Consider the following 15,624-nt stretch of genomic DNA (forward strand, 5'->3'; position numbering starts at 1 on the left):
TCCTCTCTGTCCCTGGAAGTCCTGCCTAACTTCTTCCTGCCTAGCTATTGGCCACTCATCTCTTTATTAAACCATCAGAAGGTGCCTTGGCAAAGACACAGCTTCATAGTATAAACAAATATTCAGTAAAAACCTCAGGGGTGGGGCCTTGTGAAATTCCCACACTCACATTGTCATGCCAACTGGTGGTACCATTACACTGGGTCTTATTTAGACCGTATTGTTGAGATTACATGGGTGAAGCTTCAGTCTTTCTTAACCGTCACACATATGAATGTTGAGTGGGAATTGTGCACTTCACACCTGCCCAGATCACCTTGGCTGAGGATCCTGTCCTTCCTGCCAGTCAACTGCACCCTCTCCACTACCACTAGTCAAAAATGCCTGTCCCAGTTACATTCTCTTTAATTTGGGGATAGTCTTTCGCTGCAAGGGTTACATCAGGTTGAGGGAAGGACAAGGAAAGTCCCGGTGTGGCCGAGTCAGGCCCAGAGCCTTGGGCTTGGCACCAGGCTGCTTGACTCATCCAGCAGGAGTCATAATGTCTTGTTCAGGGGACTTGTGGAATCTCCCTCTCTGGAATTATTTTTTTTTTTTATGGAAGAAATTTTCATTTCCTGGGGTTGTTTAAAAGGGTTTTGGCTTTAGGGCAAGGAAATAAACTTGATGACTTAGAAAGGGTAAGTTTCCATGATTTTAAGATCCTCATGGATTTGTGAAGACATGGAATGTGTAAACTAAATATCCTTCAGCTACAGTTTCTTAAATCACATTAGTTATTTTTTTTTTAAGTAAATTCAGCTCTGTCACTGGTCATAAGTTTGTTAGCTAGCAACAGAAACAAAAGACAGCCAACAAATTTAGAGCAGCAGCATTTCAGGAAAAGGCCCAGAACATTCCATTGGAATAGAATCAGGGAATGGCTGGTAGAAAAGATGAATCAGAAAACATCAGCTATGAAAAGGTCTTTGATCATCAGGACACCATGAAGCCTGCTTTCTTGGGAGCCAATGTCCCAGGATGGTGGATGAGCAGATCAGTGTCCCAGCAACATGACCTGAGATGATCCCAATGTTCCCTTGACCTCCCTCAAGACTCACTGGAGTCCTTGGCTTGCCACACTCCTCATCCTCCAATCTGCTCAGTGGTCCCTTTACACCCTAGCTTTTGCTGTATCTTGCCCTTGGCAGCACCCATGTGGGACCCATCACTGCCCAAGTGTTCCTTGTTGAGACTGATGTGGCTTATAAATTGAGAGATTGAAGTAACAGTCATTGTGCTGTAAGTTTCTTAAAAGTGTCCCAATTCCTGCTCTGTTTGTAAAGCCACCACATAATTTGCCAGGGCTTTCCTAATGGACAATGGAAGCTTATTGTGTCACTATTTTGGAAACTGCAAGTCTGAAATCAAGTCTTTCCATTGGCTTATAGAGGGCCCATCTGCTCCCTGTATCGTCTCATAATCTTGCCTGTGTATATCTGTCCTAGAGAACACTGGTTAGATTGCATGGGCTTGCTCATGTGTGCTCATTATAACCTAAGTCTTTAAAAACCCTATTTCCAAATATAGTTATATTCTGGGAATTCTATAGGTGTTCGAACACCAACATAGACATTTCTGGAGGGGATGCAAAGGAGTCCATAGCTGCTGCCATTTTCTACTGATAACTCTCTTCTCTTTCGGGAGTGCTATCACAGTATGTGTTCGTGTGTGTGTGTGTGTGTGTTTATAGACATGGTCTTATTTTTCCTTGGTAGATAAGTGGATCACTATTCATCTAGAAGACCTAAATTAATACAAGTGTGTGTTTGACCCCCTCTCAAGATGTCCTAGAACCCCTGGCTTCTCACACTCATCCTCAAGCTCTGATCCAGGGTCCCTTTATACCCGAGCTATAGCCTGTCTTTGCCTTGGCGGCACCCACATGCCTTCTCTAACACCCATGTGGGACCTGCTGCTACCCAAATATTCCTTGTTGATACTGATGTGGCATGTCAGCACTCAGATCAATGACAGCAAGGCTGCCTCACACTGAGTTGGCATCTGGAGATGCCAGTGTGACATATGTCTTGTAAGACGACGTGTGAGCTGGGGGTAGAGGCGGAGAGGTGATTGGCACATTTACAGTGGGGAGCTAATTCATACTGATGGAGAGAAACCTCGGAGGAGCTGAGTAATTTACTGTCTTCCTTCATCTGGTTTCCACACTGTGGCTGTGATAGCAAGGGAAGGATGGGCTTGACTCCAGGTGACTCTAAGAAGCTCTGGCTAAAGGACATGGGGTAGTATCACCCTCATTCTGGGTGGAGGCAGCCTTTCTCCCAAAGAGGCCAGATCCAGCAGATGATCCAGTGTGTAATGAATTGCTGTGTTGATCAACAGAGCCCAGACCCCCTGGTTGCTTCTGCAAACTAAGGCAGGAAGGGGTTGCTGCTGCCAGAGTATCTGGAAGTGAAACTAGGTCTGAGAGCCATGTGGGTGGGGGAAGGAGGAGGGAGAAGATACAACTTCTGACATCCATGTGCAAATGACTGTGTGCACACTCAGAGTTCTGCAGCTCTTGGGCTTGGTTCCAAAGGCACCAAGAGTAGTGATAAGCACTCTGGAGGGAACCGCTGCATGGCATTTAGAACTGTGGCCCTCCCTCCCCCACACACCCTCTGCCATTGGGAAGCCTCCTGCTCGCCAAGGCAACTTGTGGCTCTCACCCAGCCTGTGTTTTCTGCTGCCTCAGCTACCTTGGCTAACCCTTGCCTCACCCTGTGCTGCACAAGAGGAGAGTTTTAGCATCTGTCTTCTTCTCAGGACTCCCTTAGCAATTTCATTCTACCTTGAAGGACTGGCTACCTAGGTCTTCTCCCACTCCCATCTTGCTGAGACCATCTGGTCTGTATTTCCAAGAAGAGGATTGCTTAGATAGATGGGCCTCAGTCTCGGCTACCTAGGATGAGGGTAACCTAGAAATACAGTGCGCGAGAGAAGGCAGGTCAAGTGCCTGGGCACAAGCTTCACGACCGAACTGTCATTCCCAGCACCTCCATAAGAGAGGCCAGGAGTGGCATGAACTTGTGATCCCAGCACAGAGAAGGTGAGGAGGAAGATGTCTGGGCTTGCTTGCTGACCAGCCTCGCTGAAGCAGAGATCCTCTATCTATCAGGGACAGACTCTGCCTCAAAAACTAGGGTGGAAAGTGACTCCTGAGGAACAGTGTTCAAAGTGGATGGATCCATGGCTAAACCTTCCTCCATCCCACCAACACACACACACACACACACAGACACACACACACACACACCAAAAAAGAAAATCAGGCAGACATGGGAAGATTTATTAACCCCCTCCACCCCGGACCGTGCCCCCCCCCCCCAGACCTATTAAAAGGGAATCTACGGGCTAGAAACTGGACATTGTCATTTTTTTTTTAAGTTGTATTTTATTCTCTCACTCAGAATAGTTTCTCTTCTGACCCCACAGAACTTTGTGTGGACTGCTTGAGAAATCTGATGTTTTTAAGTGTGGCTTAAGAACTAGACAATGAAGCCATGGGGCTTGGAGCCAAGTTTGCCAATCTCCCCTTATCCGATTTACCCCCACCCAGGGTTTCTGTGTGTCACCCTGGGCTGTCCTAGAACTTGTTCTGTAGACCAGGCTGGCCTCAAACTCAGAAATCCACCTGTCTCTGCCTCCTGAGTGCTGGGTTTAAAGGCGATTGTCACCATCACCACCATCACTGGCCAATTTTTCCTCATCTTTGAGATGGGCCTGCAAGCTTAATTCTAGTACATTCCAAGGATGTTTGAGAACTAATAGTGAGTCAAAAACTAGCTATTGCAGTGAGTGCTCAATAAGACCTCTGAACAACGGGTGTGTAATTCATAGGTTTCTGCCCACACATGGATCCCCTAGAGTGCTGGCTTCAAAATCACCACCAGGCCTCCTTCTAGGCTCTGTAATCCCAAAGTCTTGCAGGTGGGGACGAGCCTGGCTCTCTGAGAAGCTTCAGGCAGTGCACTTGATGCTGGTCTGAGGACTCAACTGTAAGTCATGGATGAATCCACACCTGTTTCTTTCCCACTCTGCCTCAGCACAGGGAGCTCCTAGAAGCCAACTTTAGATCCGTGCTGACTCTAGACTTCAGACACTGTTCCCCAGCAGCCAACAGGGTTCAATTATTAACCTAACTCCATGGCTTTTCATACTCTAGGCTAGAATCCAACTGTCCCTCACATGCCAAAGCAGAGCTTCTAAGGATTGAGATGACTTTTGTTTGTTGGGTTTTTTGAGACAGGGTTTCTCTGTAGCTTTGGAGCCTGTCCTGGAACTAGCTCTGTAGACCAGGCTGGTCTTGAACTCACAGAGATTGGCTTGCCTCTGCCTCCCGAGTGCTGGGATTAAAGATATGTGCCTCCACCGCCCAGCTCTGAGACGATTTCTACAGCAAATATACTTCAAATTCAACCCAGTCTCTGCATAGTCAGCACCCAGAAGGCCTTAAGTTAGTAGCCATAACATTGCATAAACTACCAAGACCACACAAGGCTTGCCTATTGGGCCATACTAAGGGCTTAGCATCCCAAATCCAAAGACCTGACCCTTGAAAGGCTCTAAAACCCAAGTTTCTTGGTCACAAGCATGACACCACAAACGGGAAAAATTCACATCATATAAATTGATGTCATGTACAAAATTATTTCTAAAACTCTAGTATAAGATTACCTTTGATCTAGTTTTAAGAAGTGAACGTACAAATTCAATAAATTTTGTGTTTGTACACTAGAGTCCTATCCCCATTATGTGTCAATATTCCAAAATCTGGACAAAGAAATCATCAATCTTGTGCCAGTCATTTTGGATGATGGGCCTTCAAGCTTACCTGAGTGAAAGCGATCCTGCTTCTCTATTGCCTTACCTCACAGGCCTCACAGAACTCAGCAGCTGCCAGAGCTCTGGGCCTTCCTGCATCCTGTCAGTTAAGTCCCTCCAATTGTCAGATTGCCTCTGTAAGGCCATCAGGCAGGTCCTGGAAGGGGATGGGGGGAAGGAGGGTGCTGCACTGGCTTCACACTGAACAGGGCTCATGACCCTCATTATGGCCTTCTTAGTGTGTGTGTGTATGTGTGTGTGTGTGTGTGAGAGAGAGAGAGAGAGAGAGAAAACATGCATGTACGTGGGTATGTGCGTGCCTGTATGTATGTGTGAAGGCCACAACTTTATTGTGTGAGTGTCTCTCACTGAACCCAGAGCTCACAAACTGACTATGCTGACAGGCCAGGGAATTCAGGGGTCCACCCATCTGTCCTCACCCCGCAGTGCTGGGGTTACAGATACATGCTACACCATACCTGCTTTTACACAAATGCTGGGGATCTGAACTCAGGTCCTCATGATGTAAGGCAGCCACTCCACTGACTTGAGTTGTACCACCGCCCCCCCCCCAGGTGGTGTCTTATCTGGGACAGGCCTCATGGCCATGGGACCATTGTGCTTGGCCCCTCACCCTGAGCCAAACGTTTGTTTCTTACCTCTGTGCAGCCACACTATACACCTCATTACATTCTCCATTTTGTTTCCATTTTAGCTGAAAGCCATTAGACTAAATACTGTACACATTATTATCCTGTAAATGAATTTCCTCAATCAGTCTTAGTGTGTAAGGTCAAGGCCCAATGAGCTGGAATCCTAGCCCTTGAATTGGCTTTCCACCCAAACAACACTCCTTCTCGAATCAACACAGCTCCCAGCGGGTTGCAGTTTTATACCCCTGAAGAATGTATTAATTAAAGCCAATGTAAATGCTCATTTGTTGTAATGAATTTAGCTCTTGCAGGCTGTTTTCTTTGGGGTCGCCTGCCTGGATGATGTGCTGAAAAGAATCATAGGAAGGAAAGACATCAAGTTCATCACATCCGTCAGAGATCTACTTTTTACCACATTGGTTTTTCCAATATCCGCAGTAAGTGCCCAAATGTGTGTCTGACAGCATAGGCGTGGAACAGCAAGGTTGCCTGGGGACTTGTTATTACAACCAGAACATCTCCATTTCCATAAATGTTCTGTGGGGGAACTGACTGCATCGACCAGTGTTTTCAGGAAGGAGGGCACATGACAGATGAACTTACCATTAACTTTCTGTCTTTGTGAAGGTTTTATGCCTGATCCTTGTTGCTGCCTGATGGGGAAAGTTTAACCAAAATACAACTTTAAAAAGTGTTTGTGGATTTTGCACCCACAAATTCAACTAAGGATCCAATATATTTGACAAATTAATAAAACTCAAACTAAAATACTTTTAATAGCCATGTAACATTTACACACACAAGGCAATTTAACACGCACAAGAGGGTATACACGGGTCCTAGACAAGTGTGATCCCTTTGCATATACAGGACTTGAGCATCTGTGGATTGGAGCGTCCTTATGAATGCTAAGGGATGACTGTGTCAGTGGCACAGCCTCGCTTCCATCATGATGGTGGGAAGGAGAGTCCTGGGTGCAGAAGGTGATTCCCTGTCTAGACATTCAGAAAGCTATTAAATGCAAAGCCTGTAAAAATTAAAGGACTTAAGACCTTCACCGAAAAGACATATTACACAGAGCACAGGGTGGATGCTCATTCACTGTGTCTGATGGACAGAAACCAGGAAAAGCAAACGATGAACACAGACGTAAGCTTGTGTGTTGGTGATGCCCACATTGCTATTACATTGTTTGTGCTTCCGCTCATTAGCTGGAATGGAAACAGACTAAGGCCCTACTAAGACCCTAGCTGTGCAGCAGGGCCTGGAAGTAGAAATCACTACCTTATTCCCCCCACTGCGGCCCTGCTTTCAGTGACATGGAGACTCAAAACTAAGTGCAGAGTGAAAGTTTGTCCCTCCACTGAGTTCTCAGATGGCACAAACACTTAGCATTCCTGGTTTCTTTGTGAAATACCTCCACCTCCACTCTCAGAAAATCTTCGGAAGTTCAAGATATCAAAAGGAATAATGGAATCTGTTCATTTTTCTTGCAAAAGGAGCCTATGCATGTTCAAACGGTAGTGTGATGAGAGAATATATAGCCCACTCCCATCATCTTAGCACAGACCATAACACAGAGGGCAGATGCTGGGATAGGACATACCAGGGGTACAGCAGACACAAGTAAATCCCAAATTCTGAGCAATAGAGAGATCCAACGCTTGCTTTGTAGCTTATAAATGATCTGGTGCTAAGCCCTACTCCAAGCTTTCCTATTGTCCTTTGTCATGACTACTTAGAGGGAGGAGGGGGCAAGGAGCATATGCTAAGCCATTCCATGTGCTCATTCTCAGCATTCTTGGTCTGAGCTCAGATGAGAATGAAGGGCTTGTGGTCTATGCATCCTTTCTTAACTGTGTCCTCTCTGCATGCCACGATGGCTGCCATTGCTTTCTAACACATTGCCCTCATTGGAGAATCTCCCAGCGAGCCAGGAGACAGCTGTTAAACAATAAGCATTTCCCCTTTTGTTTTATGCCCCTAAATTGTATATACAACATCCTTGTAACTGCCATCAGTTTTTATGTTGCTGTTTCCTCAGTTAGCCTGGAAACCTCTGATGAAAAACAAATCTAATGGTAGTATTTTTATGTTTCCCTTCCAGTTTGTATTCTTGGTATTCTGGACCCTCTTTCACTATGATAGAAATCTCATTTACCCCAAGGGCCTGGACGATTTCTTTCCAGCATGGGTTAATCATGCAATGGTGAGTACAGAAAATTAATGAACACAAACACCAGCGGCTTCTGTACTGAAAACTAAAGTGCCTGTGTATGTTTCTAAAGTCTTCTACAAGGCCCTCCAGTTCAGTCTTGTTTCTCCATCCTGTCACTATTTAAAAAGCATCCTGAGGGCTGCCAGAGAGATAGATGTTTCAGTGGTGAAAGGTACCAGAGGCCTGGGGTTCAGTTCCCAGAACCAACATGGTGGCTCACAACCATTTATAACTATAATTCCAAGGGATCTGATGTCATCTTCTGATCTCCATGGGCACCAGGCATGCATGTGGTACTCATCCATACATGCAGGCAAATGCTGACATACTCAGAATAAGAACAAGCAAATTTTCATATAAAGCATACTGATGATATAGATGAACAAAATCTGGTATTGCAGCAAAGGGGGGTCTACTGAAAGCAAACATGAAGGACTAAATAGTTGTCATTGCTTGGGAAAATCAATTAAAAGTTATGCTACCAGGAAAGGCAACCTTTGGCAGTTCTGAAAAAGCAGTGACTTTTGCCCATGACTAATAATGAAGTTCATTTCCAGGAATGGAATAAAGGAAGGTTTAAACAAAATCTATCTCCATGTCCAAATAATATGTTACTACTCCAAAGGGCAATGCAGTGGCTAGCCGCAAAGATTCCTCCAGGACTGTGCGTCACAAACAGGATTAGTATTTAAATGTTTCAGTGTGGTTTATCCAGGATTTTTCATTGGCTTCTGTTTTGAAAACAACCTGCCCTGAAATGTTCTGGTCACTGGAGTCTGAAGAGTAGGCTGTGACCCAGACGAGCAGGACTGAGCAAGGTGTCCAGGTCTCCACTGCAGAGCCTGAGTCCTTAGAGCTGGTAGTATTGTCTCCCTGGGCGATCCTAGCTCAGCTGCTCCACACTGACAGGGTGTGTTTCCACATTACTGGGCAGTTTAAAGGGGGAAGATGTCAGGTTCCAGGAAGTGAGACATACAAAACAGGAGACCTCGTAAGGGCTTAAGACTTCCAAGTTTACCCAAAGACTTTCTTTAGCTCTTCAAAGCTCCCATTGTCTCAAAATGCGTGACAATCGATGTAGAAGAGTTTTGCTTGCCTGCTAATGCTACCCTATGGACCCCATGCCCAGAAAATGGTTTCAATATTTTGCTGAGAGAGGTATTGACTATTGGCTGAGTTCTGTGCTCCAGTTTCCTCACGGCCCCCTCCCACGTGTTAAATAGTCCCCTGCGTCCAGTGTCTCCCTAGTTTTTATTAATATTCTTCTGGGATGCCTTCATAGAGGATGCTCCCAATGTGGGTGGGTGGGTGCTATATATGTGTTCATTTATATGTACCTGTGCATGCAGGTGTGTGTGTGTGTGTGTGTGTGTGTACATGTGTGTGCATGCCTGTGGCAGCCAGAGATTGATTTTGAGTGTCTCTGTCATCACTCTCTGTCTTATTTTTAAGATAGAGTCTCTCATGTAACATGGAGCTCACTGATTTAGTTGGCCTGACTATCCAATAAGTTTCTAGTTTCTAGGGACCCTCCCACCCAGACCCCTGCTGAGGTTACAGCCACCTTGTCCAGCTATTATGTTCTTGCCTAGCAGCCAGGCTTAGATTCTCAAGCTTGTAGAGCAAGCTCTTTACCATCTGAGCCATTCCCAGCCCTCAATTTTTTTTAATGTCATTATTACAACTGTGTAAAACATGTTCCTCAAATATGAGCTGATTTAATTCACAGTCCTTCTTTAGATAAGCACCACAACTTTGAGTTTTACAAATGAAAAAATAAAATAGCTCAAAGGCCACATCATCTGCCTGGGGTCAGCATCACCCATGGCTCATCCAGGGTGAAACCCTTGTAATCCCACGCTAATTCACTGTTGCCTTTCACCAGAACTTGTGCCCTGATGCAGCCTTTCATTTCACCAGAAAAATCAAAAGGAATAAATATGGCAAAGTGAAAATTTTTCACTTAGAAAAAAATCCAGACTCCCATCTTATGCCAATAAACCAAGCCTTGGAGAAAGTGAGGGGACAGGAAGCATGCACCCACTGGGGGCTGGATGCTACTGCCATCGTTTAAGAAGCAAAGTCTTGAAATCCCTTCCCATCTGGAGCCAAACACTTTTACCAAGCACACTCTCCAGGCTTACTGAGCTCAGCTGTTTTTCTTACAAGGACTACCAGCTCCCTCCCTCCTTGAATCCCACTCTCTATGCTCACGCTTGGATATCTTCCAGTGAGTTGTGATGGTGATGCCCAATCCTAGTGACCTTGATAAGTAAACAGCCATATGGATGGTTGATCATTTGGGAAATGAAGAGCTGGATAATAATGTACATCATATCCATGAGCCAATTATTAATGAATAGTGAGGCAGATACTGTCGCCTGGAGATGCTTAAGTATTTTTGTGCCTGCACAACCTGGAAAGGGGGGTGTTAGTGATTCTGCCCCTTGCTCTTTAATTGTTGTCGTCTCCATCCTTTAGGAAGATCAGGCAAGAGTCATAGGAGATAGGAGGGCTGGATTATGGGAGAAAAGGAGGAGGCAGCCTGGCATGAGTTAGACACTGATGTTTCCATGTTTCTCTTCACTTAATTGGAGAAAATTCCTGCATAGCCATGTCAGAAACAAAATAGAAATAAAAAACCACTATCAGCTAACCCACTCTGAGTTTCCCAATGAAACTACCTCCAAATATGCTGCTTCTCATCAACGCTGGCTGCAAATTGAATGTTCCTGGCTGCATCTTTTCCCTTTACTCCAGACTATTGCTTACTCCAGATATTTTCTGTCTTTACTATTAATCCTTCTAGCCTGATGCTTCAAGGATGCTCTTTGTCAAATTCTCATTCAATGGCAGTTAAGGGCTAGAGAGATTGCTTAGTCAGTAAAGTTCTTTCTGGACAAAAATGCGGGCCCAAGTTCCATGCCTTGCTCCCACATAGAAGAAAGGCTGTTCCTGTAATGCCAGGTGGATTCCTGGAGTTCATTGCCAACCAGCTTAGCTGATGAGACAAGCTCTGGGTTCAGTGATACATTGTATCTCAAATTAAAGGAAGTGGTGTGCTGGCTAGTTTTAGGTCAACTCAACAGGAATTTTGGTCATCTGAGAGGAGGGAACCTTGAGTCAGAAAATGCCCCCATAAAATTGGGCTAGAGGCAAACCTATGGACCATTTCCTTGATTAGTGATCAACGTGGGAGAGCTCAGCCCTTGTAGGTGGTAGCATCCCTGAACTGGTGGTCTTGGGTTCTATGGGAAAGTAGGCTGAGCAAGCCATGAGGAGCAAGTCAGTAAGCAGCACCCCTCCATGGCCTCTACATCAGCTCCTGCCTCCAGGTTCCTGCATTGGCTTGATTTCCTGTTCTGACTTCTTTCAACTATGAACGGTGATGTGAAAGCATAAGCTAAATAAACTCTTCCCTCCCCAAGCTGTTTTTAGTCATGGTGTTACATCATAGCAATGGTAACTCTAAGACAAGTGGAGGGGCAATGAGAAAGAAGCCTAATAGTTACTTCTAGCTTCCATGTGCATATGCACAGTGTATGTTCTCATGCATGCATCTATAGGAATGTGTATGTATGTCTATGTACACATAGACCCTCCACACCACCCCCCCAAATTCAAAATATTACATAGGGATGGAGAAATAGCTAATCCAGTAAAGTGTTTTTCACACAAGCATAGGGACCTAGTCAGATCCCCAGACCCATGTAATAAAACCCGCATGCTACAGCACGTTTGTAATCCCAGGGCTGGAAAGACAATGACAGGAAGATTCCTGGAGCTTGTAGATCAGCCAGTCTAGCCAACCAGTGAGCTCTGAGAGACCCTAACACAAAGAACTAAGGTGGAGAATAATCAAGGAAGACAATACTGTATTGACCCCTGACTTCCATTCACATGCACTAACAGGTGCACACACACACGTGCGCGTGTGCATGCACACACGTGTGCAAGTGTGCCAGGCATGCTGAGAGAAGATGAAATAAAATGAGAATGAGAGATGTGGGGGGGGAGAGAGAGGTAGTTAATTGGTGCTAAAGTTCATATGTAGAGTGGTCTCCAAAGACCTGAGTTTTAATGCCTGGGCCCCAGGGCCTTTCTCTTGGCAAAGGGTGATACATTGAGGAGATGGGTACCAGAGGGAGGCCTTGGAGTTACTGGTGAGCATTCTCTTATAAGGGATTTTGCAACCCCAGCTTCTGTCCTTTTTCTTCTGGCTATGGGGTAGAGGTAAGAGATTGTATGTCTCCGTGTGCTCCCTGGCATGCTATGCCAATTTTCCATGGGTCCAAAATGAAATGGTCATCTAAAGGACCCACTGCAGCTCTGCACCCCTTTTATCTTCAGACGCTGTCATCTTAGGCATTTTGTGCAGCAATGGGACGCTGTCTAGCCTACTGGGTCAGCTTGTCACAACATCCCATTTCACCAGTGCCCTTCTGAGATGACCTGAAGAATACGATTCAGTGCTGGGAAGTTGGGACCAGAGGGATGATGGCAGTCTCATGGACATTTGGCCTAAGTGCTTCTGTGTCTGCCATATAATTTTAACTGGCATCACCAGAACCCTGTGCTACTGGAAGTTCCCTTTACAGCCTCCCTTCTTCTGACTTGTTGCGAACCTTTTTTTTTTTTTTTTTTGGTAATAGTTTTCTTGTCCTTATCTGCATCCCCGGTTTTGTGGCACTCTCCTCTGACGCTACATTCCAAATGCTTCTGGACTGAGTCCTTGTGATCTTGCTGCCCAATGCTTCTGGCTGACTGGAAATTTGTTGTTCCTGTAGGACCCTTCAGTGCTGACTGTCATTGTTGCATTCAACAGACATTTCCCTATCCCTGTTACATTTTCAATCCAAATAGTGACCTCAGAGGGATGTTCGCATCTGCACAGACAGGCTGCCTGAGCTGGTGACAGCCTGGCTGCCTTGGGTGAAGGAGATCAACGAGATTTTGTTATTGCTGAGCAGTCCTCTGGCCTTCATAAAAGAAGGAAAAGAACAGCAAAGTATTCCTTCAGGGTTTGCCAGGCAAGCATTAGCTCCTCAGCAAGCATTAGCTTATCTAAATGCTTACTAAAGATAGAAGCAGAGCAGACAGATTTAAATAGCAGGAAGAGGACTCAGTAACTGAGCAATAAGGACCCCATCCTGCATTGGAGGGGAGCTGGGGAAAGCATTTCTCCTGAAATCAACCTGAATTGTTCAAGTTGGAAAGAGGAGCGGAAGAGATCAGAGTTCCCCCTAAGCTCTGCTGCATTTGAAAACCATGCATAATTATCTAAAATGTGCCCAAGCACTTTCCAAACAGCCAAAGACTGCAGAAATGGAAGTCATTATCATGTAAAATATGAGAATCCCAGCCAGGATTCCATCAAACTACTCTTTATGGACAACCCCAGTCTGAGACCCATAAGGCTCAGTAGGTATGAATGGAGCTTAGAAACAACCTCCACTAAGCAAAAGCTTGTTCTCTGGCTCTTCGTATCAGAGGAAGGAACAAATATGGCTTCTTAGCTACTGGATATGTTGTCATTTGTTCATCTGAAAGTAATTATTAAACACTGTTTTGCTATTAAACTCTGGTGCTATTACGATTAGAAATTGTGTGTCCTTCTGGAGGACGTGTGTTAATGGGTGGATGGACAGGCTCTCCGTCATGGTGCTTCTGAGGGGTGACTGGATCATGAGATTCCTAAGTTTGTGGTTGAATGGACTCTTAGGAGATGGGCTGATTTAGAGGAAGTGGGCCAGTGTAGTGTGGCTTTAAAGAATGCCTCCTGTTGTAGGGTAGTGGTGGCACACACCTTTAACCCCAGCACTCTGGAGGCAGAGGCAGGTGGATCTCTGTGAGTTCGAGGCCAGCTTGGTCTACAGATTTAGTTCCGGGACAGCCTCCAAAGCTACAGAGAAACCCTGCCTCGATAAACAAACAAACAAAAATTTCTCCTGTCACAGGACATTGCTTTTGATTCCGCTGCTCCCTGGCTGCTTTGAGGAAAGCAGCTTTGTCCTGCCCTTCCACCATGACAGTCTCCCTCATCACTATGGGCTGAAAACATGAGCCCAAAACCAATCCTTTAAAGTGTTGATCTCCTACATTTGATGAGGGCTTTGGCATCCAGTGATTTGGAATCCTGCTTGAGCCTACTGCAAACACACACACACACACACACACACACACACACACACACACACAGAGAGAGAGAGAGAGAGAGAGAGAGAGAGAGACAGACAGACAGACAGACAGAGAATGAGAATGCTAACCTAAAACACTTGTTTAGATGTTGACATGTGTTGTATATAATTATTGACTGACAGGTATGTACTGGGCACAGGAGGCTTTTGTCTCATATTTTTCTCTCACACCCATTAGCTCTTTGGGAGATATTTGGTGTACTAAGTACCAGTTAGTGATTCCTGCGGAGTAAAGTAGATTCGTCATGGCCATGTCAGCCACAGATGACTGCCCGTGGTTTCTAGGCCCTATAAATTCTTCTCTCTCCTTTCCCGATCCCTCCTCCACCTACCTCCTTGGACACAGGTCACCCAACAGTCTAGACATGTCTATGTTTTCAAACTTTCAGGGACATCCCCTGTGAATCTGAGAGTCTTCAAACCATTTCTCAGGGATAACACGCATACCCATTAAATGAATGCACTCTTTCAGAAGGCCTTAGACCTTCAATATTCCAGTGGATGCTGTTCTCAGGATAAGACTATCCAATATGACTTAATATGTGCTAGAAATGGGGCCTCACGTGATGTCCAAATATGTAGCTCAAAATACAGACAAAAATCAAGAGATAGTCATTTTAAAAAAATCAAAATTAGCACTGTTTTTTTTTATCTTAATGGGATAGTGTGAAAAATATGAGACAAAACTGTTAATATTGATAAATTTAAAATATAGACACTGTGTCTACCAACTCCATATCCTCAGATCATAAATGGATTGACAGGCAAGGCATTTGTTTTTCACTTCAGGAGGGCCTGAAAAACACCTGAGGTGAGCTGCTTTTTATGGAGAAGTTCATTTAGTGCAATATAGCAGATCCTTTGGGTGAAGGCTCCATGGGAAATGATGGGCGGGTAGGCATGTGTGCAGAAGTAGGTTGCATTATCTACCAGGAAAACACAAAGAAAGTCAGCAGTCACATGCCCTGGAAAGATCTCCCATAATTCCTCTCAAGGGCAGAATCCCAATGACCTAAAAACCTCCACCTTCTAGCTCTCACTTCTTAAAGGTCCCTCCACTTTCCATGCCACCATGCATGGGACCAAACTTCAAACATATGAAACCTTGAGGTACACATTCAAATGATATCCAACTCCTAACAACCAGCAAAGCCCTTTGACCATGTAAAGTAGCAGCCTATAGGATTCCAGGGAAATAGGGTGTAGACTTCTTTAGGGATCATCACATCTTTATGATGTTAACACTAACGCATACATATTCTCTCCCCAGTTTGCAAAGCTTCTCCAAACACTGCAGACAATGAGGCATTCTGTCTATTCTGCTATACAAAGGTGGCAATGTTATTGAAGCTTGTGATTAGTGAATGGTGGTAAAGTACTGTCTTTTTAAAAACTCACACACTGCCAAGGAGAAGATAAGGTACTGTGCAATCTGGCAGTGATGCTATAGCTCAGGTGACCAAAGTGGCAACCGAAGAAAATGACAACTGGCCTGGGAAGAAGAATATTGAATCTTGAAGGATATTGATAAGGGTGAGATGACATTCTCATATGCTGATAATGTCCCGTCCTAGTTTATATTTTTTCCAGAAGCTTCTACTCCCTCTTTCCTTCAGCTTCCCCTACTGTCTCTTGTTCACTAAAGTGAACCATTGTTTGTCAGTCTCCCAGCAGGCCTACCAGAAACCTTTCC

The 15,624-nt window shown here is 45.0% G+C and overlaps 1 protein-coding gene across 2 annotated transcripts in view; it reads left to right on the plus strand.

Moving 5' to 3' along the window:
• Adtrp (androgen dependent TFPI regulating protein) overlaps positions 1–15,624 on the plus strand; it is a 64,829-nt gene that overhangs the window by 6,427 nt on the left and 42,778 nt on the right. The window contains exons 2-3 of one of the 2 annotated variants that reach the window (XM_051194405.1): positions 5,819–5,953; positions 7,624–7,725. In XM_051194405.1, the coding sequence (XP_051050362.1) occupies positions 5,819–5,953; positions 7,624–7,725 (237 nt within the window). The remainder of the gene's footprint in view (positions 1–5,818; positions 5,954–7,623; positions 7,726–15,624) is intronic. The other variant, XM_051194407.1, reaches the window with a different exon arrangement.

The sequence above is a fragment of the Phodopus roborovskii genome, unplaced genomic scaffold (genome assembly GCF_943737965.1).
Source record: "Phodopus roborovskii unplaced genomic scaffold, PHOROB, whole genome shotgun sequence".
Classification (NCBI taxonomy): Eukaryota; Metazoa; Chordata; class Mammalia; order Rodentia; family Cricetidae; genus Phodopus; species Phodopus roborovskii.